We start from the raw sequence: 24438 nt of genomic DNA, 5'->3' as shown, positions 1-24438 counted from the left end.
CCTATAGAATTCCCAGCATAGAAAGGAAAGAGCAAATGAGTGTAAAAGATATTGATTATGTGTTCAATGAGTAAGATTTAATAATTTAGTAACAAGTACCATTGCTCAATATAAATGACTTATGTTGCATTAAGAAAATTAGTTAAATATGTGACATGATTTTTTGCATGAGATAATGCAGGAACTTATTAGTCTATTTATGCAGATTTAAATTGTGATGTTTCCTTTTATTATTGAAAATGCAGTGTAAAAATGTGTCTTATGTGAATTAAAATTTTGTTGTTTAAATATTAATAGAGTGTTGTCTGATAATTTAATTCTTTGATGCACTGTTCTAAAAAACAACTGAGCGTGTGAGTGGGGAAGATAGATAATTAATACGAGAATTAGATAAAGGGATAGCCATGACTGTATATAAGAGTAAGGAATGATATCTACCGAAAGTAGTAATATTTAATGCCATAAAAGGATTTCCTGAGGCACAGTCACTAATTCAAATAAATATCTAGAGATCCTTGGTATAATAAAAATAGGAATACTGGAGGTAAAGATAAGGAATAAGAGGATATAAGTTTAAAGTTAATAGAGTTGTATAAGGGACAGAGACATAAGTTTAAGAAGTGGGTAGTGATAAATAAGATATATAAGATAAATAAGAGAGATATAAAGAAATAAGATTATAAATAGGATAAAGTAAAATATAGAAAAACCTTAAGATATAAAGAGGATATTAAAGAGATATAATATAGGAAAAAAAAAAAAGGATAAAGGAAACCAAAACAGATAGAGTATAAACAACCTAAGAAGATTACACATATTACTTATCTTACACTCTACAATTTCCATTCACACCTGCATGCTTTCTTTAAATGTCATTACCTACCATGTCAAGTCACTTGATCCATCATTAGAATCATTTTCATGTTTAAAACCTCAGTTTCCTCCACCTGTTTTATCAGCACACACTTTTGATAAATTCTCATAGCAACCTCTCCTTTCTCTGACCAACTATTCAAGTTTGTCAAGGAATGCATCTTGTGCATGCGTGCGTGCACACACACACAATAAATTAAAGATACCAAGAAACTATATTCTTGCCTTAATCCTTTATGCACATGTAAGCAAAGTATGTGCATGAAGTATCTTCACAACTGGGCTACTTGTATATAGAGGCTAATGACTTCACATTAATTGCTTTAGCATTCCATAATGCAATGCACCCCCCTCCCAGGAGATGCGTAATGCTATGCATTATGGGAAGGGCTACTACCCAGACTGGTTTTGACCTTTTGACCTTTACCTCTCCAAAAACACGATGCGATCTAAAAGATCATTCTAAAGCTCACTGAGTTACCCTAAATGATTACTGCTAAACTCATCACTCTTCATCTGAATTGCTCTGGGACAGGAAACTCAGCGGTGGCTCCATCAGTGACAGGCAAAAAAAAAAAAAAACCACTAAGCAGAGCCTCTGTACTTCCCAGGAAGCAAGTAAACCCAAAAACAAAGATTATTAAACGTCATCATTGGGATCCAGACTTAGAAGAGATACTACCAGTTGAAGTAATATAGAAGTCATATTTCCCATAGACAAGTAGTGAAAAGTTGTATCATTTTATTATTAAAACACTCTAGATCAGATATAGATGGTGAAAGTTTTTTCAATGGTTATAATATAAATTTAAAAGATTGCCAAGAAATTATATTCTTGGCAATCTTTACAGCCAAGTTTATTTTTAATTTTATCCTTTCTGCTTGAAACAAAATGTTTCAAGCAGAAAGTTGTGTTTTTCTTCTATAGTGTTCTTCATGATAGTGTGTATTACAGAATACTGAAGACTATTATTCAGACAAAGAAAGGAGCATATGTCATAATGAAGATCTGTTTATAGAACTGTACAGCCAATAATGTACAAATATTTGGAAATTTTTATATTTATTAAACAATGTTTCTTTTATATTACAATTCTCTTATTTTATTTAAGAGATAAAGATAAGTGAAAGTAATATATTATATTAACAGTTTTGGGGAAAACCAGAATTGTTTTTAAATTAGATGAATATATTGGAAAGAAACAAGAAGTACTTAAACAATGCTAGTGATATGAATGTAACCTGGTTTTATGGGTGTAGGAAAAACATTAAGTTTATTTTTATATATCACACATGCACATACTAGGCTTGCCAGATGTCCCATGTTTTATGTTGAATTTTGCTGTTCCATATTGTACTTGTAGGGACGACCTAATGTCCCGTATTTTAATGAAAAGATGAAATTATAAATATTATGTTAAGCAATTATAATTTTCAATATTCTTTCTGAATAATCCAACTTAAAATGATTTCTAAGCCATAAAAACTGACAATTCGAGGAAATTACTGTGTCTGCAGATTTACGACGGTGGCATGGTGACGATGGTCCCTTTCATTGGCTGCTTTTTATTTAGTATAAGCATTTTATTTATAATTCTGTACAGATATATTGCATTTGCTTATTTTCAAACAGTTTTTATTTGGACATTGTGCAATGTGGTATCGGTACAGTACGTGGATGTTACTGAAATAACATCTGCATACTTAAATCGTTCTTTAATTTGGAAGAAAAACCGCCAAAATTTTTGGTAGACTTCTTTAACAATCCATATAGCATGCAATGTACTCTTAATAAAAAAATTTTGAAAATTGAAGGAAGAAAAATAAGTGTTATAGAAGTAATAAGTGTCTTACAAGAAATTTAGAATTAATGAAAGCAAGAGCTGTTGAAAAATTTATTCTGAGCAATTTGAAGACAGTTCTTAATGAAATTGAAATTTCAAAAACAACGAAAGATAATTTTTTAAAATGAAGTAGAAAATTTTTATAGCACATGTTACAATTATTTGCAAAAATGGATAACTCCGCTTGAGCACTTTAATACGTTTATGTGGATAGTTTTAAAAGAAATTCCATATTGGGAACAAATTGAGAGTACATGTACATATTTAAAAACTAAGAACATCAACAACAATGAATTATTTGATCAGGTAATATTTCTCAGAAAAATGTTTGAAGAAGAAACAAAAATGAGGAGTGATACAAGAAATCTTGCCATGAAAAATGGATGGTATATTAAAACAAATTAAATTTAAAGAATAATATTCTGAGTTGTTCATATTTTGTGAATACTTGTTCAGCATTCCTACTTACAATGCTCATGTTGAAAGAATTTTTTCGGTAATGTCAATTAAATGGACAGATGAGAGAAGTAAGATGGACATAACAGTGGAAGCAATTTTACAGTGTTTAGTTAACATCAATATCTCCTGTGAAGATTTCTATAAACTTGTAATAGACTATCTAGTTTTGTTAGAGAATGCTAAAAGTAGTGCTAAATATAAGGCCTGAACTGCACTAATTATTATATGTTCCTACATTATAACATTTAATAAAACTGTTTTAAGGTTCAGAGTTAGCTCTTAAAAAAAAAAAAAAAAAACCATGTCCAAAATCCGGTAACCCTATCACACACACATTTAAACAGAGAGAAATTAGCCAAAACACTAAGCTAGCAGTATATAAGACTATGTTCAAACATTTAATTGATGCTTAGAGCTGATTAGAAATAAAATAATCACAGACTACAGATATGAGAGTTCTGAGAAAAACTAGGGGAATAAACTGGTGGTATCAATGGCAGAATAATATAAAAAAAAAAATAATAAAACATTAGAAAGCAATCACTGACAAGATGAGTATCAAACAGTAGTAGAGAGCTAATCTATAATGCTATAGTCACTTCATCTGAATTGGAGGAAAAAAAAAAGAGCAAAACAGTATCCGAAGTATGATTTAGTAGAAAAAAAAAAAATTCCCAAGGAATAGAGTGAAATTATGGTCAAAGTAAAAACCACAAGGCTGGCAGAGTTACATATGTTAACCCAGTGTGTGTTCTTCTGACCAGGGAAAGATCAAATCTAGATGGATTATTGCAGTTGGTAGTGTCTTAGAAGCCCAAAATATTACATTTAAGAATACCTGAAAAATAACAGACTAATACAGAAGAAAACGAGTGATGCCAGTTTTAATGTAAACTTAATTAGTACTACATAGCATCCTGTATACTTTGTGAGAGTATATAACTGGAATCATTGATGTTAATGATTATGGTTATCACTGTAGTAGAATGTAGTGGTGTTTTAGATTACTCATTAATATTAAATTTTTTATTATATCTTTTAATAAACCTCAATAAAACTTTAGTTATAATTAGCCATGATGCCCTTCTATAATTCATGACTCCATATATGCATTGTCAATTATGTTATGTATGTTTGTGCTATTATTCCATTTTCAAATCATATCAATATGTTAGTGATAGTTTGGGCAAAAAATTCTATAAATAAAAAAAAAATGTTACTTATCAAATTCTTATATACACTCTAGTGTCCAGGAATGTGTGAACAACGTCAAACTCCTTTCTAATATCTTCGTTTTTAACATGATTCTGCCATTGCGGCATCTATTCACTTCCTTAATTTATTGCAGAACCTCCTCATCTGTTTTCTATAGTTTTTGAATCTTTAGTTCCTTGGATCTTTGGATTCTTAAGATTCATAAGTTAAAATTGGTTTTAATACTGACTTGTATTCTCCTAGTGCTGAATTTTACCTAATTTTAATTTTAGATATTTTCAGATAAATTATTAGCACATTAAAGTTTATAAACAGAAAAAAAATAATATGTTTAACCATTATCCTTTACAACTGGGATTGTTGTCATAATAAACATAAAATAATAAAAATACAGCCAATAATTTCTGCTATTTTAAATATCTGCTAGTTCTACCAGATTATAGGAATCTTGATACAAAACTACACATGCAATAAAGATTGATGTACAATGTAATACATAAAAGGTACTCTTAATATTGTTGTTGTTTTTCAACCCATCCATTCCATATGACAGATAGTGATTAGGAGTCAAGGCAAATTAAATGCATTTGGCATGCTACTCCTCTGCTGCATCCCCTTAGGGAAAGTTTTATGATTGTAGATCTGTTGTGTTCATGGGGGAAGGTTTGCCAGTTTTGAGGGATGAAAAACCTTCTGCCTCTATATGAGACCAGCTAACTCACCATTTGATTAAAGATTCCTGATAAAGATTCATGTCATAGACAGGATTCAACCCTGGGTCTTTTCTACCATAGGGCTCATCTATACCAACTGAGCTAAGGAAGCTCAATTAAGAATATTAACTATAGAAAATGAAAGTCTTAGTTATAAATATATGTTTACTTATCAGAGTTCTCACACTGCCTTTTGGGGATGGTCAAAAAAACTGAGATATGAAATATTGCATGATCTGATAAGTGACTTCCATAGCAGCATACAAAATCTCACCCTGATTCTTATTAAGGGGTTCCATGCAAGCAAGTTACAACTTTTACTAGATATTTGGATAATGACAATAAACCCAGTTATTTTTTAGTAATATTATAATTTCATGTGAAAAGTTGCATCAAAATCACAATAATTAAAATTCAGGTAAAATTGATAATGATTATAAATAAATAAAATGTAACAATGCACATAAGTAGCATGTACACTGTAGATATGCTAGGAATGAAATTTTGCTCCGAGAGTTATTGTATATAGTACAGATGGAAAACTGGATCATAATAAGGAATGAACTATTAAAATGGCAATTCTATCTTCTACTACTGGTACTTGGAAATGTTCTTTTTTTGTTTTTATTATTGTATGTTAACAGTATTAACAGAACAATCACTGTTTATTCAGATAGGCATTTCCTTATTCGCACACTGAATTTTGTTTAATATGTAGCTGTTGCTCTAAATACATTTAAAAATCTAATGTCATCTAAACTATCAAACAATTCTTTAAAATAATATGTTAAGAAAAAAGAAAAAGCTGATTGCGATATAGCTATGTGAGGTGCTTATACTACCAAATGGACAACTCTGGTCTTTTGGCCCTGAAGCACCATTTATTTCATGTAGCACGTACAAAAAACATTCACTGTTATACTCAAACAGACCGAACTCACTTCAGTTCTACTTATGAATGTGCAAGTAAGCAAACAAACAAACAAAAAAAATCATAAAGTTCATAGAAAAGCCAAATAGCGTATACATAAAATAAAACAAACTTACTAAACCACCAGCAGCACAAGCAGCAATTAGAGCAAACTGTCCTCTTTCTTTCAAAAGGCGATTGGCTGCTGTTGTAACAAGCCTTACTCCAGTTGCTCCAAACGGATGACCAATAGAAAGAGATCCTCCCCATGTATTAAATTTTTCTAAAGGGGGTACACCAACCTGTACAAAAATGTAAAATTAAATATGAAAAACAGTGCAAAACTTTATTTCCCCCACCCCCATGTTTAGAGCAGATATAAATTAAATTAATTCTCTTTTATCATAGAACTAGCCTATATTCATCATAAAATGACGGAAAAATGCTACACAACTGGATGGGGAGGGGGGGGGGCCCTAACAGGTTGTAGCAGGCAGTGCAGTTATCACTTTCCTCTAAAGGAGGTACACTTTCAAGCTTCCTACTCTTCTGGTGACCAATAAACAATCCCAATGCAGGGTAGCCTATAAGTCACAAAGAGTTTAAAATGTAAATAACTCTTTTTATTATTAATTTTTTCATCCCCCCCCCAGGTATTCTAAGGAACATTGGGAAGTTAATCATGGAAAAAGTCCACAACCCAGCAATGAACCAAAATCATGCAATTTTATTTTGAAAATCAGCATTCAATTTCAGTGTTCCCCAAAAAACAGTATTCTTCAGATCTGATGGCTCCTGACTTCTTCCTATGTGGGGGGACGGTACCCGAAAGAAAAGGTGTATGTGAACAAACCCCCAGGCAATCTAACAGGCTAATTATGCAGAAGTTAGAACACTATCAACAGAAACATTAGCAACTTTCATAGAACATGCTGCAGAAAGCACCTGTCTTTGCAAAGCTGAAAATGGAAGGCATTTCATGATGTGGTTTTTCATAACTAATAAAAAAAATCTCCAGCTTCTGCATTTCATTATAACAAAAGAAAGAATAAAAATAATTATTAAATAATAATATTAGATTATTATTATTATAATAAATAATAAAAATTAATACAGGGTAGTCCATAATATGATAGTCTATTGATTCCATGGAGATTACCAAAATAATAATAATGAAGTTATTAAATGTTTAAAAGCCTTTGAGGCTTATGAACCACAATAGCAGTCTTGGTCAAACTGAATCTCAGGGAGCAAAAATTATCAGCTTGCATTAAATGAATTGAAATTATACATTTATCTAACATTATTCTCCTCTCCCCATGCAAAACAGAAAGAACAGACTGAGAAATCTAGGAAACTAATAAGATTTTAAAAGATATACAGAGTCCATCAAAAAAATGTATACACACTTCAGCAAAAGAAAAACCTGTACAAAAATTGTAATACTAAATTTATACAGACATCAAGGAATGAATACAAGTTATCTTTGACTTCTACAATTACACGAGGTGCTCAAAGTGGTTACCATTAGCATCCAGACTTAATATTATGGCAAACTACTGCTTGGGCAATGTCGGCCAAAGTGTCCAGTGGGATTGTTGTGCATGCCATTTTAATTTCTTTCTGAAGGGCCACCAGTGTAGCTGGTTTTCTATGATACACTACATTCTTTAGAGTCCCCCACAGACAGAAGTCCAAGGATGTTAAATCAGGAGAACGTGGGGGGAACTCAACTGCACCCCTTTGTCCTATCCATTATCACTGCAAACTCTCATCAAAGAAAGCACCACGTCTCAGTGGTAGTGCAGCATGGAACAGCACCCATGTGTACTTGTTGGAAGAGATATTGATCATTCCCATAAAGTGCATGAATGGCAGGTAAAATGGATGTGTGTAGCATTTTTACATTTCTAGGTACACTTGATCAGTAACAGTACCTTCAAAGAAGAATGGTCCTATTAAACCCCTTTAGATGGCAATCCACACCAGACATTGAGCCCCAGTAAATTGACTGCCTTGTCCACATGAACGTCCAGATTTTCTGGAGCCCAGTAAACACAATTATGCTGATTCACTGTTCCATTAAGCTTAAATTGTGCTTCATCAGACTAAACCATCTTCCACACAAATTCCTCATCCATGTTGTCATCTTCATAAAATGCTAAGCAACTGCTTGTTCCAAGCGTGTATGGACAAGAACAAAAGTAAACAAAGAACACTGGATAATGGATTACCACAAGGGTCAGTTCTGGCTCCCCTCCTTTTGAACTTATACATCACAGATTTGCCTAATATAGCTGCTAAGAAGTTTTGCTATGATGATGACATTGCCACCAGACACACCAACTTTACTACAATGGAAGATATACTAACAAATGACCTAATGCCCAAATCCTAGCAAAACAGAAGTTTCATGCTTCCACCTGAACCTTGCTAACAAAGAACTGATGGTCTACTTCAACCACAAACTGCTATGCTACAACAGATTCCCAAAATATCTGGGCATCACTTTGGATAGAACTCCATCTTTTAAACCACATCTCATTAACACAGCATCCAAGCTAAAAACACGAAACAATATACTGCAGAAACTATGTGGAACAACTTGAGGTGCCTCAGCAACAACTTTTCACTGCACTGCTCTTGGTCTCATTTACTCTGCAGCTGAATATCGCATACCCATATGGCTGAACAGCACCCATGTGTACTTGGTTGATGCTCTGCTTAACACCACTATGCCTTATTTCTGGAACTGTGAAATCAACCCCAACCTACTGCCTCCCAGTGCTAAGCAACATCCCACCTCCACACATCCAACTTTCTTCTACATAAATACAGCAAAATCATGAAAATCCAAGATCTCCCAATTCACAAAGATATCCCTAGAAATAAATAGGCTAAAGTCAAGGTACCCTCCAATCTTAACAGTGAAAAATTTTGAAGAGACAAGTTTTAACATGAAGGAGAAGTGGAAAGAGTCCTGACATAACACTTCAACAGGGGACTTCCATGAATTAGCGGACCCAACACAGAAGCCTTTGGGTTTTGACCTACCTTCGAAAACATGGTCAACCCTTAACAGAATCGCCAATCATGGCAGATGTGCAGACCACCTTTACAAATGGGGCTTGAATGTCTCGCCCAGGTCCGACTGTGGATCACCCTGCCAGATGATCATATTACAGTAGAATGTGCCCAAAGTGCATACAATGGAAACCTGTCGGCTAGACATACAGTTGTAGTCTATTCTTGAGTGTCTCTTTTATGACTGTATTATGTGTTATTATAGTACATGTCTATTATTATGTTTATATATATTGAGGATTAATGCAATGTAGCTTTTCATGTGTGAGCCATATGCAAAATAAATAAATAAATCCCCATCCACCATGTGTTGAAACCACTCATAATACTGCATTCTTCGATCAGGATCATCTTCATTCATTGCATGTAATAATCATGGGATGTAAACTTTCCATTTAGCTGTTTTAAGAGTACGCTGTATGCTTGCACTGCTAACTCCTGTCTCACATGCAGATTGTGTGGTAGACTTCTGTGGCGAGCATGTAAACTGTTTCAACGCCACAGCCAAGGAAGCAGGACTTGTTGCTGTGCAAGGCCTCCCAGATCTTCCTTTGTGTGCACATCACGCACTGTACCATGGGTCAAAACTTATCACGAATATGCAATTTTCAGGCATGTTGGAGGTTGTGTTGCAAACTCACAGCTCCATTGTCGTTGAACTTCACTAATATAATCAAATTTGAAATACCACTTTAAAATGGTCTTGCGTTGCTCGAATAACAATCGTAGCTTGGCTATTTTGTTTGATTGTCCTACTGATCACGTGTTGATGCTAGTATTCACGTGAGTAACAACATCTTTTGAGAGAACATCATACAACACATTGCTACTGTAATTCAATCCAAGTTTGAAAAAAAAAGTTCATAGATGCCATCAGTTCAAGTGTGTATACAATTTTTTTTTTTTTTTTTGATGGACTCTATATGTGTCCCTATATCTTTTCTTGAACTTGTGTTATTTGAAATACATCTTGCAAATGATGCAAACTGCTATAAATGTAGTAGTGCCTGTGGTTAGTTACTACTTAAAACCTCACATCTTGTCAAAAGTACAGCAGCCAAAGTGACTGTAAGCATGCACTTACTCTTTGGAATGGAGAATATCATGTTGGAGACTTAATGGATTGTATACAGCACTCAGAAAGGATTAAAACAGAATTTAATACTTCCTATTATTTTGTCTCAGTCACTGAGACATCTTGGGATTACAAAAAAAAAAAAAAAAAAAAAACTAATGTAACATATACACAAATACCACACAACACTAAGCCAACCATGTGGGTAGGTGGAGCACCCTCTATGGTCAGTTGTAGGTGGCCTGGAATGTAAGGTGGGATCTCTGATGATTAGTGTTTCCCAAATCTTAGGAAGCTTAATGCAACTGTATTTATTTAGATTTGGTAGATATAATGTGCAAGTGGAGGGGGTGGATAGTGGAGAAAGACCTGAATTTTGGACTACATCACAGAAATTTTGAGGATAACACAGCAAATATAGCAATGTTGAGGAGGACACTGGAGAAATAAAAAAAAAACTATAGTACACAGGTCTGAATATACCATATTTTGACTAATATGGTCTAAATTTAATCATCTAGTTCTGGAGGGATAGTATTATCTGAAAGTATTATAGAAGGTGACTCAAGATTTAAAAAAGTAATTAAGGTAGTATCAGCTTTCTGAAATATTGAACATGAAGATGGATATAGAATGTCACCACCAGAGCCTATGAGTTAATTAGGAAGAGTGATATGATAGAGATGTATAATTTGAGAGTTTGCCTCTATGAAGATGCAAAAAAAAATAGTTAAGTTGCTGAGTGACATTTTGCAAAGGTGTATCATCCAGGTGGATATTTTGCAGTTGCTGATGTTACAGAGATGCATATCAAAATTGAGGTAGATGAACAGGAGATGTTCAGTATATTGAAAAATATTAATATGAATATAGCAGTGGGACTGCATGGTATGACAAGCCCGAGTACTATGCAAATGTGCAAGAGAATCTGCCTCAGATGAAGTTGTTCAATCGTAGTCTCAGCTCCGGCAGGGTTCTGGTGGAGTGAAAAGGAGGGTAAGACAGTTCCATTGCATAAAGGTGGCTCCAAGACAGAAGTAGTAAACTATAGACCAATTAATATATTAGGAGAGTGGCTGTTAAAGTATTGGAAAAGAGGTAAAATCCAATAATGAGTGGAGAGGAATGCAATACTCTTTAGTGGGCAGCATTGCTTTGTAAAGGATAGGTCCTGTCTTAGTAATTTATTCACATTATATAAGTATGATAAATTGACAGCAGAAATGGATAAAGAAAATGGCTACACCACGATACTGCTGTTCTTTGCAAAGGCATTTCACAGAATACCACACGGAAAATCATTACAAATATTTTGAGCAAATGGGAATGGATATGAAGCTAGTAGCATGGATTGGGGGGGGGGACTCACAAACTGGCACATCCTCATTCTCAATCTAGGAGAATAAGGGTGACTAGTGGAGTACCTCAGGATTCTAAAATAGGGTCACTGCTCTTTAATTTGTATATCAATGATATAGGGAAAGATTTAAGAGGGATATTCAGTTGTTTGCTGATGATGTAGATATCCTGCAGGATTAGTACTAGCATTGTGGGCAAAAGATAATGATCATCAATTTAATATTGCAAAATGTAAGGTTATGCACTTCAGGTTGAAAAGGTTACGAATGATGTATCATATTGATGGTATTGGGTTGTAGGGATTTGGGGATAATGGTGGACAGAGAGTTGAAGTTCAGAGGGTATGTTGCAAAAGTTGGTAAAATGGTTCAAAGAATTACTTGGATGTTGAAAAACATGCTAACAAGTAAAGATAGGGAAGTTATTATCTCACTTTATAAGGCTATGATTTCACCATATCTTAAAAGAGACAGATTTGGTCACCTGGGTTTCTTGGGGACCAGGAGGTGCTAAAGAAGATTCAGAGACAAGTCTGTGGAATGTTCCCTATGAGGATAGATTGAAGGTAAAGTTTAGTTGATAGGCAGAAAATAGGGGACATGACAGAAACATTTAAGATATTAAAAGAGTTTTATAAAATTGATGTAAAGGAAACTTTTCAGTATATGATAAATAGTCAGAACTAGGAGTCATTCATGGAAGTTGTATAAGAGTGTGATTAGTAGGGGTGTGTGGACTAAATTTTTTGCCTGGAGAGTGGTGAATGAGTGGAATGGATTACCAGAATTAGTTGCGAGTTTCTTGATGGTGAACGGTATGATGGGTTTTGTGTGTATAACAATTAGTTTGGGCCTCCCACAATGAGTCTCCAGACTCTGTGAAGATACCACATAATAATAATAATATGGTGATGGGCTTGTATCCAGTATATAGATGTATGTTTTCCTGATGATGACCTCAATACAAAGGTCGAAACGTCGAATGTTACTTTCTTAATGTTAAGTAAAGTAAATACTCTAACGCATGTGTTGTGTTTCCATAAATTCTTTGCTATGAATGCTGACCACTGCGTAACCCAAAAAGAAAGAAGAAAGAGGTAGTAAGATCTTACAGAATGAATTCTGCATTAGTTCCATATTATGGAGATAAAGAAGAAGAATATCCAGCCATTGCTATATTCTTCAAGAAAGAACCCTTTACTCTTGCAAACTCTGTACATTCCTCCTTGTAGGAGTGACAAGGATATCTTAGCATCTTTAATTGATGTGAATATTAACTATAAAAGCACAAAATATAGAATAGTAAGTAAATAAGTTTATTTATTAACCAATATGTTGTTAATTTCCTTAAAAAAAAGTAATAAGCGCCATCTCTATTCTCCACATTAAAGGAATCCCTGGGGAAAGCGGGAATTGGAACCCTTAAACATTAAAAGGTGAAAACCATGTAAACCATGAAAATGAAACTGGAAAATACAAATATTATGAAACTACAGATGAACTCTATCCATAAATTTAATCTCAATAAAAATAAGTGTTTGAAATTATGAAAAATGGATGACATTCCTCTTCTGAACTAAGTAACTAACCAAGTCTAAAAACAGTCTTCTGCATTGGCTATGAAACGACAAGACCTTAATAACACTGACTACAACTACTATGGTAAAAAAGAACATGGCCATAGATCTCTATATTATTTCAAAAGCTGAAAACCACCAATAATAATGTGTACAGTTAAATTTAAGGATTCAACTCTGGTATTTCTAGAAAAGGTGGCTGATTCATGGGGGTGGTTTTCCCATTGAGATGAATGTTATAATGGAGAATACATTCTCGACCAACCAAAAAAAATTATTACTAAACATCTTGTATCAAATAATAATACACATAAAATCAATACAAATTAAATAAACATTTATATTTTACTATTATTATTACGGGTATGGGTATCTCCATGGAATCAGTAGACTCATCGCAAGAGACCCAAACTATCAAAACAATATACCTATCATATCTCTTCTTGAATTCATTTACAGATGAAGAACACACAATTCCAATCATTCACCACCCTCCAGGCAAAAAACCTCGTTCTCACACCCTTGTTAACCACACTTTTCTTTAATTTCCAGGGATGACCTCTTGTTTTTCCATCACTATACTATAAAACAATTACTTAACACACTCTTTGGCTTAACCCAGAATATGTTATTTATTTATTGTGAGAGGAGACTATTCAAAGAGCTGCCATATTAATTTGTTTACACAAAGTTAAAATCAGAAAATATTTATATATAGCAGTTGACATGTCAGTTAGATTACCTTTTCATTTTGGTTAAATATTTACCTTAGTGGAGCGGTTCATGTAATTTTGAGCAAACCAATCAGAATCCATTGCCTTTAAATTGGAAAGTATTTGTCCCTACAATGTAAAAAAGTATTTTAAAAACAATAAGAGTAAAAGGAACATAAAATGCAATACTTTAATTGATATTACTATTCAGAGAGAGCAGAATGCTCTTATTGAATTCAAACACAGCCTCTAGAGATAATATACTTCAATTTACATAAAGCATATATATAGTAATCAGTGAAAGAAACTCATCATGGCGTGTGAGAAACTAGTAGAATAAATTGAATTCTTTCAAGTGGTAATGTTATAATTCTACCAGATGCACATTTGTTATATTTATACTAGATCTTATGTTCTCACACTCTATAGTCTAATAAATTTATTTGTTTTACAACTGCATCAGTTAAAACTATGCACTGAGTGTGAGATAAGATTTTAGACTAAAGACAAAGCAGATATTGTTAGCATTCCTCACTTATGTTAATCTTTACCTTTAATTAGTCATGACTTGATTATTGATCACTTAAACTTTATCTTATGCAGGTTTGAAATTTTTAGGATAGTGCATTGATAGAATCAGTCCAACATGTTGTTCACAAACCATTTAATTAAATCAAAAAGAAATATTTACACAGTCTGATCCACAGTAACATTAACACACACGCGTGCACACACACACACACAATTGCATTACAAGTCTGTCAATTTTAGTTCTCCCTGATTCAGACTTAGTTCTATGTTTCTTCCCATAAAGTTAAATCACAATCTAGAATATCCTGCTAGTCATACATACACAAAATGAAAATAAAGCATATCTATAAGCTTAAATCAATATTAATTTACACATTCTAGTACAGTACCCTTATAATAATTAATTATACACAGTTGAGATTAAGATACACCTTGAGTGAGCTTATTTCAATTGTTAACTTACACAATCTTATTGTACTGAGAAGCAGACACACTTGATGTTCATTCTTGCTTGGAAATATCACAAAAATTCTCATTCAGCACTTCTGCCCTTTTCATGAATCTTTTGTTCAGACGAAAGTGCTCCTTTTTGCCTTCCTTTCCTTCTGCTGGCTCATTCTTGATCTCTTGTCAAATTTCTTCTTTGTCAAAGTTGTTGATTATTCTATGCCCTTTAGAACTTAACATGGTGGCAACGTGCAGCTCTTTCCTAGCGAGATGGCCCAACAATCAATGTGGCAGACTCAGGTAGAAGATGACTGAGAACCCTCAGACCTAAAACAATTCTCTTTCGATTCGTGACATTGGACCTCATGTGGCTGTGGACTCAGGTAAGAGAAGACTCAGAAACTTCAGACAAAATCCTTCTAATGATTCAGCTTGTAAAGGCTTGGCCTTTCATTGTATGCATGTGTGCAGCATCTCTCGAAACTTCCACATATAGCCATGTATTGACATCCAACCATGATGATGTCTTACTTCATGAGTCATTTGAAATTGCCATATATGGACATGGGCTAACAGTGTTACATAATGATGTTATTTACCACATTATTTTAACAAAGGCCCATGGTTAAGTTATTACAAATACAAGTTTATTACAGACAAAATTAATATTTCTTTAAGTGCAATCTCCTTAGAAAAACTTGTAAAACTGAACATGATAAGTTATATATCATGAGAGAATTTACAGTTATACCTTGAATTTAATCCATTAAACTACAGCAATACAGACATATGGCCATGTATAGTTAGCACCATCCCAACATTAAGGAAATGTTGGGATGGTGCTGAAGTCTGAATGCTTGCTGGTGATCTCTAAATGCCTATTATCTCAAAAGATTGCTAAACACTCTACCTCACCCCACTATTTACTTTTTTTTTAAACATATCTTTTATTTTTATTTTATTTATTTATTTTATTGTAAGCTTCATATTCTAGCACAAAATTTTGACGATCATGTATACCCTAAAGAGTAACAGCTTGTCCAGGTATAACATGTATAACATATGCATAACATTACAAAAAGTTATGTAATGCATTATCATTATATACACATATGTACATTCATATAACATACATATTATATATTATTATAATATAAATAACATAATAAAATCACAGGAAACATGCTAATATGTACAGAGAAAGTTGATAACATTAATTAGGAACAAAATAAAACAAAGTAGTGACATTTAATTTTTTTTTTTTTTTTTCATTTTACACCCTGAAAATGGATATTTTTAATAACCAATCATTTAGACAATTATTCTGAACAGAGTTTCCTCATTTCTGTGTGAAAATAAGTATTCTTTCATTCAAGTTTTGTATTTGTTTGGGTAAGTTTTATTTCTTATTGTTAAAGGTATGGTGAATATTTTTGGCACTAAATAAGTATAATGTTTGTGTAGTACTTCTTTATTTGCTTTAGGAACTATATATTTTAGGCTCTTATGTCTCACTAAAGAAAGCATCTTGTTTGATATTTATATTCATTATCATTTTTTATGAATAGCAGTACCCTATAGGCATATAAATATCTAAGGGATAGTATGTTTAGTATAGTGTATTTATTACACATTGCAGTATCCTTATATTTGTTTCTAGTTAAAATTTGAATTACTTTATTCTGGGTCAAAACTAAAGGTTTCAGCATAGTACGATAGATTCCTCCCCAACTTAATATATCATATTGTAGTGTGTTTTGAATCCAGGCAGAATATAATATTTTAGCATATTTAAATTTAAAGAAAATGTTTAGGTAATAAAGTCTGTTTAAAATAATCCTTACTTTATTTACGACATTGGTAATATGTGGTTTCCAGCTTAAATTGCTATTAATTTTTAATCCGAAGTAAGTTATTACATTAACTTTTCTATTTCCTTACAGTTGCAATTTGAATTTGTCCAGCAATTCCAATCATGCAAAATTAATTGTGCAGTGAAGTTCATTTTGCCTGTGGTATTTCGCAAATTAACAAGTCACGTAACAACAAACAAATGCATCAACTGTTTATTTTTTTTACTTCCTAATGTCTAATATCAGAATCAGATAAACTAACTAATATTGAGCGTAAAGAATAAAGTTTTTTTAGGAAGGATAGATAGAATAGGAGAGGAGGGGGAAGTGCTGCTAATGATATCGGATGATTTGAATCCAGTTATTGTTGAGACCTATGATAGTAGTACTAGTAACAGTATTTCATGTGGCAATGAATTTAAAACCATCTGGTGTGAGGTGGACTCTAACAAAATAAATTACATAGTGGAGTGTTGTTACAGACCTGGTCGGATTGGTTGCTAGTGATGAATAAATGAATCGCCAAATGGAGACTATGGGTGCAAAATGAGTAAACATAATCGGACATTTTAGTTATCCAAACATTGATTGGGACGCAATAAAATATGAGAAGAATAAAACAGAATTTATTGAGCTGTTGCGAAACAACTTCCTCAAGCAGCATATGACAGAAGGAACTCAAGGTCAAAGAGTGTTAGATTTATTATAGTGTCAGAGAGTGTTTCAGTTAAAGACATAACTATTCTGCCTTTTGGTTGGTGACAGTGCTCATGCATTACTCACTTGGGAAGTGATTAAGTTTATGAATGTTCCATTCAGAAAAGGTTATATGCTGAACTACAAAGCAGGAAATTATGACCAACTGAGGAGTATACTGAGTTCAGTAGAATGATATCTGTTGCTGGATGGGAAGAATATCTACAGTGCATGGGAAGCATTTAAAAATTCTTAAATAATGCAATATCAGATTGTTTCCCAAGAGTTCGAAGAATAAATAGGATAAGAGTCAAATGGTTGTGTAATCTTATTCAACAAGAGATTCATACGAAATGAATATTTGGAAGAAATTCCGTGTGCATAAGGATGATGTCCGTTATGAAAATTATAAGCAGCAGGTTATAATATAGTCAAACCTTTCTGTTAAACAGAAAACTAAGTCTGGGTATGAAAAGAAACTGCCTCTGCAAGCTCAGACAACTCACAAGAATTATATTGATATGCTGCAAGTAAAAGAAAGAATGAATATGAAAGAATAACTCTTCTGAATGCAGATGATGTGAGGGTGATAGATGCAGAAGTTTTGAGTGGCCATTTTGCTAAAAGCTATCAACCTAGTTATGCAACATTGAGTTTACTGTTACCTCCTCACTGAATGAAGAAACTCAGGTGTATCAAGAGAAGGTATTAGAGCTGTTGTACAAATTGAATTACAATTCAGCAATAGGGATTGATGGGATATCAACACAGGTGCTAAAAGAGTGTTCAGCTGAAATGGCCAGACTATATAATTTGAATCTCAGAACAGGGAAGATTCTGCAGGAATGGAAAGAATGTATGGTAATCCCATTGCACAAGGGGCACAAAGATGTATCCAACTATCAACCAATCACTATCTCAGGAGTGATGCTGAAGGTTTTGGAAAAATTGGTTAGGCTGCATTCAGAAATGGATTGATAGTGAATCTGTACTATGCAATGAACAGCATGGGTTTACTAAGGGAATGCCATGTTTTAGCAAATTGCTCAGATTCTATTTTAACTAGACAAAGAGAATGGATACACCATGATACTTTTGGCTTTTGCTAAACCTTTTGATAGAATATAGCATGGAAGACTGTTGCATAAACTGGAGAGTATGGGTTTGGATTATAAAATATTAGCGTGGATAAGAGGATGGCTGACTGATATCAAAAAGTTGTATACAGGGGATGTGAGTCTGCACGATATAAGGTAATTTAAGTGCTGTACCACAAGGATCAGTGCTTGGTCCACTCTTATTCAATCTATGCATTAATGATATTGGGAAGGATTTGACAAGCAACATACAGCTATTTTTGCTGATGATGCAAAGACAGGTAGGGTAATCAGGAATGCTGTGGAATTGTGGGCATGGAAAAATGGATGTCAGTTCAATGTCAATAAATGTAAAGTCATTTACTTCAGTATGATTAGATATCCAATGTTATTTTATATTGGTGGAATTATGCTAGAAGAAGCTGATAGGCTATATGTTGATGATATGCAGTACTTGCTGGATGATTTGAATAGGCTAGAATAGGGATCTTGGAGTGTTAGTAGATAGCAAGCTGAAGTTCAGGGCCACGTAGCAGTGATTACAAATACAACTCAAAAGATAACTGCAATGTTGAAACGAACTTTCACATGTAAAGATAAGGATGTCATTTTGCCTCTTTACAAGGCCTTGATAAGACCTCACTTGGAATATTGTGCACAAGTGTGGTCTCCTGGTTTCCATTGTGAGTCTGATATTGTTGTGCATGCTAAAAATTATTTCAGGATTGTGGAATAATGATTATAAAGACAGATTGAGAATTTGTAGACTGCAGACACTAGCAAACAGGAGAAAGAGGGATGATATAATTGAGACTTACAAACTTCTGAAAGGGGCATACAGGATTTCAGTTGATGGAATTTTTCATTTTATGGAGGTGGTGAAAAGACAAGAGGGCATCCTTGGAAAATGAGAATGAATTCCACTAAGGGGATGAGGGATGGATTTTTTTTTTTTCTCTTATAGGGTGGTGTATGTGATTGGATTGGATAGCCATTGGATGTTGTGTGTGCAAACAGTGTGAATGAATTAAAGAATAAGTATGACAGATGGTGTGTATAGTCTGTGGTATCTTTCAACAAGTCCCTAACTCTCTGTAGGTCTCTCTCAATAATAATAATAGCTAGCCATTGGCCCTCTCATGAAGTCAAGTGCAAATGGGTCTCACAAGTATAGGAAAACTGCTGACTTCTCAATGTAGCCACTTGTGAATAATCTCTTATCTGTTTAAAATTCTCAAAACAGCTGACTCTAGACTTCTTCCCTATGAATGAAACGTTCAGTTCAAAATGTCACCACAGAAAGTATCAAACTCAACGAGTACTGAGAGTGAGAGCGAGAGAGATTGCACTTACTACACTGGTTGAAATAATTTCCCATCTAAAAATTTCAACATACCCAGTTCCAGATATTTATGCTATGAAACTTTCAAAGAGTAATGTTCTCAATTTTAATATTACTGACACCCAAACTATTTCTCCAATTCAAAGCTCTCCATAAATTGATGTCATCAATAGAAATTACATCCAATTTTCATCACACCATATTTTTACATAAAGACATCCATTGTACATAACCAGTTATGCAATGTCCGCAAGGTTAGCCTAGTGGCTATGTGCTTCACAACCATATGCCTAGAGAGGAGTGTCCTAGGCTTGAATCCCGTCGACGACATGAGGAGCTTAAGGACCTTCCTCAGCCATAGCCAAGTTAGCTGGTCTTGGGCATGGACAGCAGGGTTTTACTCCCAGTTTATCTGGGGTTCTTTATCGCGCAGTCAGGAATACTTAAGACAATCTCTCCAGCCATAAGTCTGAATTGTCAGCTATGCCAGTCCCGAGCCCGGATAAAAATAGGGAGGAATGAGGTGGTGCTGTACCTCCCTGTAAAAAGGGGTTCACGGCCGTTGAAACACCATACGAAATGAATGAGTTATGCAATGTCCAAAAATTCATCACCAATCCCAGTGATTTCTGACAAGAAGGTCAATTCCTCATAATAAAACTCTATTCTCTGATTATTAATCAGAAAGAAGTTATTGTGTTTAACAAACACATATTAGAGCAAAACAATAATTGCCACCAACACAAATATTACTGGACAACTATGACAACATTCACATTGTGTGTTCAATGAATATATTTTATTTTTATTTTTTTATTTATTTATTTATTATTTTTTTTTTTAACAAACATGCTTTGCATACCTATGAAGTGAGATTTATTCCTTTCAAGTTCAACAATTTACACATGAAATTTAAACTAGATAAAATTAAATTATCCAGCATTATGCACCAATTCTCTATATCATTCATTGATTCATGTAAAACAGGTGAAAATCAGATAATATCCATATAATGTTCTTAGATTAATACATAGACTAATTATAACATTATTTGTACTATGTGTGATGCAAACTAAGGGAGGTACTAATAATTACATGGTATCAGAGGGCAGTGCAACTGCTGATATGTTGCTCTAACATGAGGAATGCCAAACTCTAAGTTACTCTTACTATTATGGGCAACTCCAAGGAGTCCTCAGACTCATCGAGGGAGGCCCCAAACATCGTCAAGAACTATCCAACATTTGCAAAGTATCTATTGTACTTGCTTTGAACTCATTCCTAGTCATGGTACCCACAACAGGCTCTGGCAATCTGTTCCACTCTTTCACCACTCTCCAAGCAAAAAACCTGGTTCTAACACCCTTGCTAACTAACCTCTTATTCAGTTTCCATGGATGGTCCCTAGTTCTCCCACCACCAGACCTGTTCTGAAAAATTTCCTCTGAATTAATCTTGTAAAAATCCCTCAGTAATTTGCATATCTCAATCATATCATCCCTTTTCCACCTATCAGCCAGTTTCTGTAACCCACAAATCTTCAACCTGTTCTTGTAAGATTCATTCCGTAGACGTGCTACCATCTTGGTCACTTGCCTCTGGATCCTCTCCACCTCCTCATCATCAAGAAAACCTGGTGACCAGATCTGCATGCAATAGTCAAGATCGGATCTTATCAATGCTTGATAAAGAGGAACAATAACCTGCTTGCCTCTGCTCGGCAAAGTATTCTTCAGTAATCCTTACACTTTGCCAAGTAATCTGATGAGTTGCTTTTAGCCACTTATGTTCCCCCCCCCCCAAACTTTAACTCCCAATACACTAACCCTCCCAAGTCTCTGGCTTCGTCAATTTCCTGGAGTATAGTTCCACCAATGTGCTATACAGCCTCACCCCAAAATGCATAACCTTACACTTTGCCAAATTAACTGACATCCATTCTCCTTTGCCCAGTCTGCCAATCCATCCAAATCATCCTACAAAATTTTGACATCTATATTAACTATTGCTCTACCCAACTTTGCATCATTGGCAAATAGCTGAACAGTTCCTCTCAGATACTTTCCTACATTGCTAACAAATTAAACAGTAGAAGTCCCAGAACAGAACCTTGCAGCATGCCACTAATCACAGGCCTTCTTTTGGACTCTACTTCTGAATAAACTACTCTCTGATATTTCTCCATCAACCACCCTCCTATCCATCTCACCAATCCTATATCCACCCCCATGTGTTGCAGTTTGCTAATTAGAATTCCATGTGGTATCCTGTCAAAAGCCTTTGCAAAGTCCAGCAGTATCACTGTAAACCCACCTTTATCGAACTCAGCTATCACTGTATTATAAAACATGAACAAGTTACTGAAGCATGACCTACCCCTCACAAAACCATGCTGTTCCCCCCATACATTATCTCATTTCCATCTACCCATTCCTGTATTTTGCTCTTGATAAACTTTTTCAATACTTTGACAACTCCTGATATGCTGACTGGTGGGTAATTTGCTATATCAGTCTTGGAGCTTCCTTTATGCAATGGAACTACTTCCCCCCCACCCCTCGGTATTCACTCAGAGCTGAGATTTAGATTAAACAATATGGTCAAGGATACTGACAATTCCCTTGTCACTTCAAATAAAACTAGAGCTAGTATACCACCCAATCCCACAGCTGTATTCACATTAAGGTTCTGTAACATGCTGTGCACCTCCATTTCATTTACCTCAGTTCCCATATAAGCCTTTGGCTCTCTCATTCCAGCAATGTCACCATCTGGATGATATACTCTTGCAAAGTGGTCATTTAGTAATTTTATCATTTCAACTGATTCAGTTACCTCTCTACCTCCTAACTGTGGAGGGAATTTAAAGAGAAAGGTGACCAAGCATTCATTAAAGTCATTCTGTCATATACATTCTTTCTTTTACTTGCAGCATACTGAAAGAACTGTTTGGAATTATCTTTAGCCTGCATTGCTAACTTCCTTTCATACTCTGCTTTTGCCTTTCTTACCACACTAGTTACTCTTTTGGCCTGTGCTTTGTACTATTCATGTGCTTGCTGGTCACCTTTCTCCTTAAATTCCATCCACAATTGTTTCTTTCTTTCTTTTTTTTTTTTTTTTCTAGCTCCAGCTTAATGATGATATTCATCCATTTAACTCCCACTTGATTTACTCTCCTGACTCTAGGAATGCAGTTTGTCATTACCTCCCTCAAACACTCCTTTACCACTTTCCATGCACTATCAACATTTGCAGCCCTTGCAGTTTTACATGCCATGGCATCAATGCCAGCAATCTCCTAAGCTTGTCATCCTTATCAGCCTGTAATTTCACATAGTTGCCATCTTAACTGAAAATTCCACACATTTAGCCATCTCTCAGGTCAAGACCATATTGATCACTCTCACCAATGGGTGGTAACGTGGGTAGCAGGTGCAATTATTAGATTGAGCACTCTCGAACCCCTAGAATATTCCATCACATGCTGTCCCTCCCATGTGTCCTCTCCTCCTTCCAGTCTATATTCCTAAAGTTGAAATCCCCCATAATATTCACCTTTCCTCCACTCATTGAGTCTATTTGCTGATGCGTACTATCTCCATCATCTTTTTCATCCCCTGGTCTATAGCAGCATCCAACTGTATATTTTGTCCTGCTGACCTCTATCTCACACCAGATAACCTCAAATGTTCTATTTTAACTGTCCTGCAGTTGTTATCAATTTTGATTTGAAAAAAATAAATGGTACAAAGGTTAATGCCTAATTATTTTGATGATACATACACGAATACACGTTTTTATTGTTAATGATTTTCATGTTTTTGTAAAAACTTGGCTTTCACTTATTTTTAGCCACATAAGAAAATGTGTGGAGTATTTATATATCAAGGTTCTGATATGTTTATTTAACTAGGTGTACAATGGTTCTGGCTTCAAATATCTAAAAAGATATTAAAAATAAATGGATAGAATACCATTTTGATGACATATTCGCATTTACTGAATACCGATATGAGCTGATATTACAAAAATTAAGTCAAAAGGGGATACAAAATCAATTAAAATTAGTGGTGCTTGTGGAAGAAGACAACAGTACACAATTCAAATTCTGCAGTATGTGCAATTTAAGGCCGGCAAAGTACAGTTAAGAATCTAATGCAAAATAAAATTGAATCACAGAAAAGTTGCAATAGCTCATGTGGGATTACAATAATACTTACAGCAAAAGCTTCGTGGAATTCAAACACACTGATGTCCTTTAAAGTAAGTCCAGCTTTTTCCAGTACTTTAGGTGTGGCATATGCTGGTCTAAATCAAACAAAAATTAAGAAATGATAAAATCATTTATGTATAAAATTACAGAAAGTAAATAATTATTTTTTAAAGTCTTATAATGCATATGAACATTTATGTGAGCATTTATTAAGATGTCTATATGTATAAGGCACTAGAGAAGAACAGAGATCTGCAAGTTGCTCAACTGTGTCATGCAGATTGCAGACAGTATACAAAAGAACATGCAGGTAGATTATATCTGTATACAAATGCTAGGAGTATCAGAAACAAAGGAGTAGAGTTTGTTGTCAATATGTTGGGACCTCAGATTGCAGGCATTAGTGAGCCTGGCTATCAGAATCAGACATACTAA

General features: G+C 34.3%; 1 protein-coding gene across 2 annotated transcripts in view; it reads right to left on the bottom strand.

The window, feature by feature from the left end:
* The window catches only part of Mtpbeta (mitochondrial trifunctional protein beta subunit), a 241179-nt gene that overhangs the window by 25059 nt on the left and 191682 nt on the right, over positions 1-24438 (bottom strand). For both annotated transcript variants that reach the window (XM_090391842.1, XM_090391841.1), the window contains exons 12-14: positions 24011-24098; positions 13876-13950; positions 6152-6316 (exon numbers count right to left, since the gene is read on the bottom strand). In XM_090391842.1, the coding sequence (XP_090247968.1) occupies positions 6152-6316; positions 13876-13950; positions 24011-24098 (328 nt within the window). The remainder of the gene's footprint in view (positions 1-6151; positions 6317-13875; positions 13951-24010; positions 24099-24438) is intronic.

The sequence above is a fragment of the Typopeltis vanoorti genome, chromosome 4 (assembly GCF_054136105.1).
Source record: "Typopeltis vanoorti isolate ZY-2024b chromosome 4, IOZ_Tvanoo_1.0, whole genome shotgun sequence".
Classification (NCBI taxonomy): Eukaryota; Metazoa; Arthropoda; class Arachnida; order Uropygi; family Thelyphonidae; genus Typopeltis; species Typopeltis vanoorti.
The sequence above is the reverse complement of the archived record's forward strand: the minus strand, read 5'-3'. Positions and strand labels throughout refer to the sequence as shown.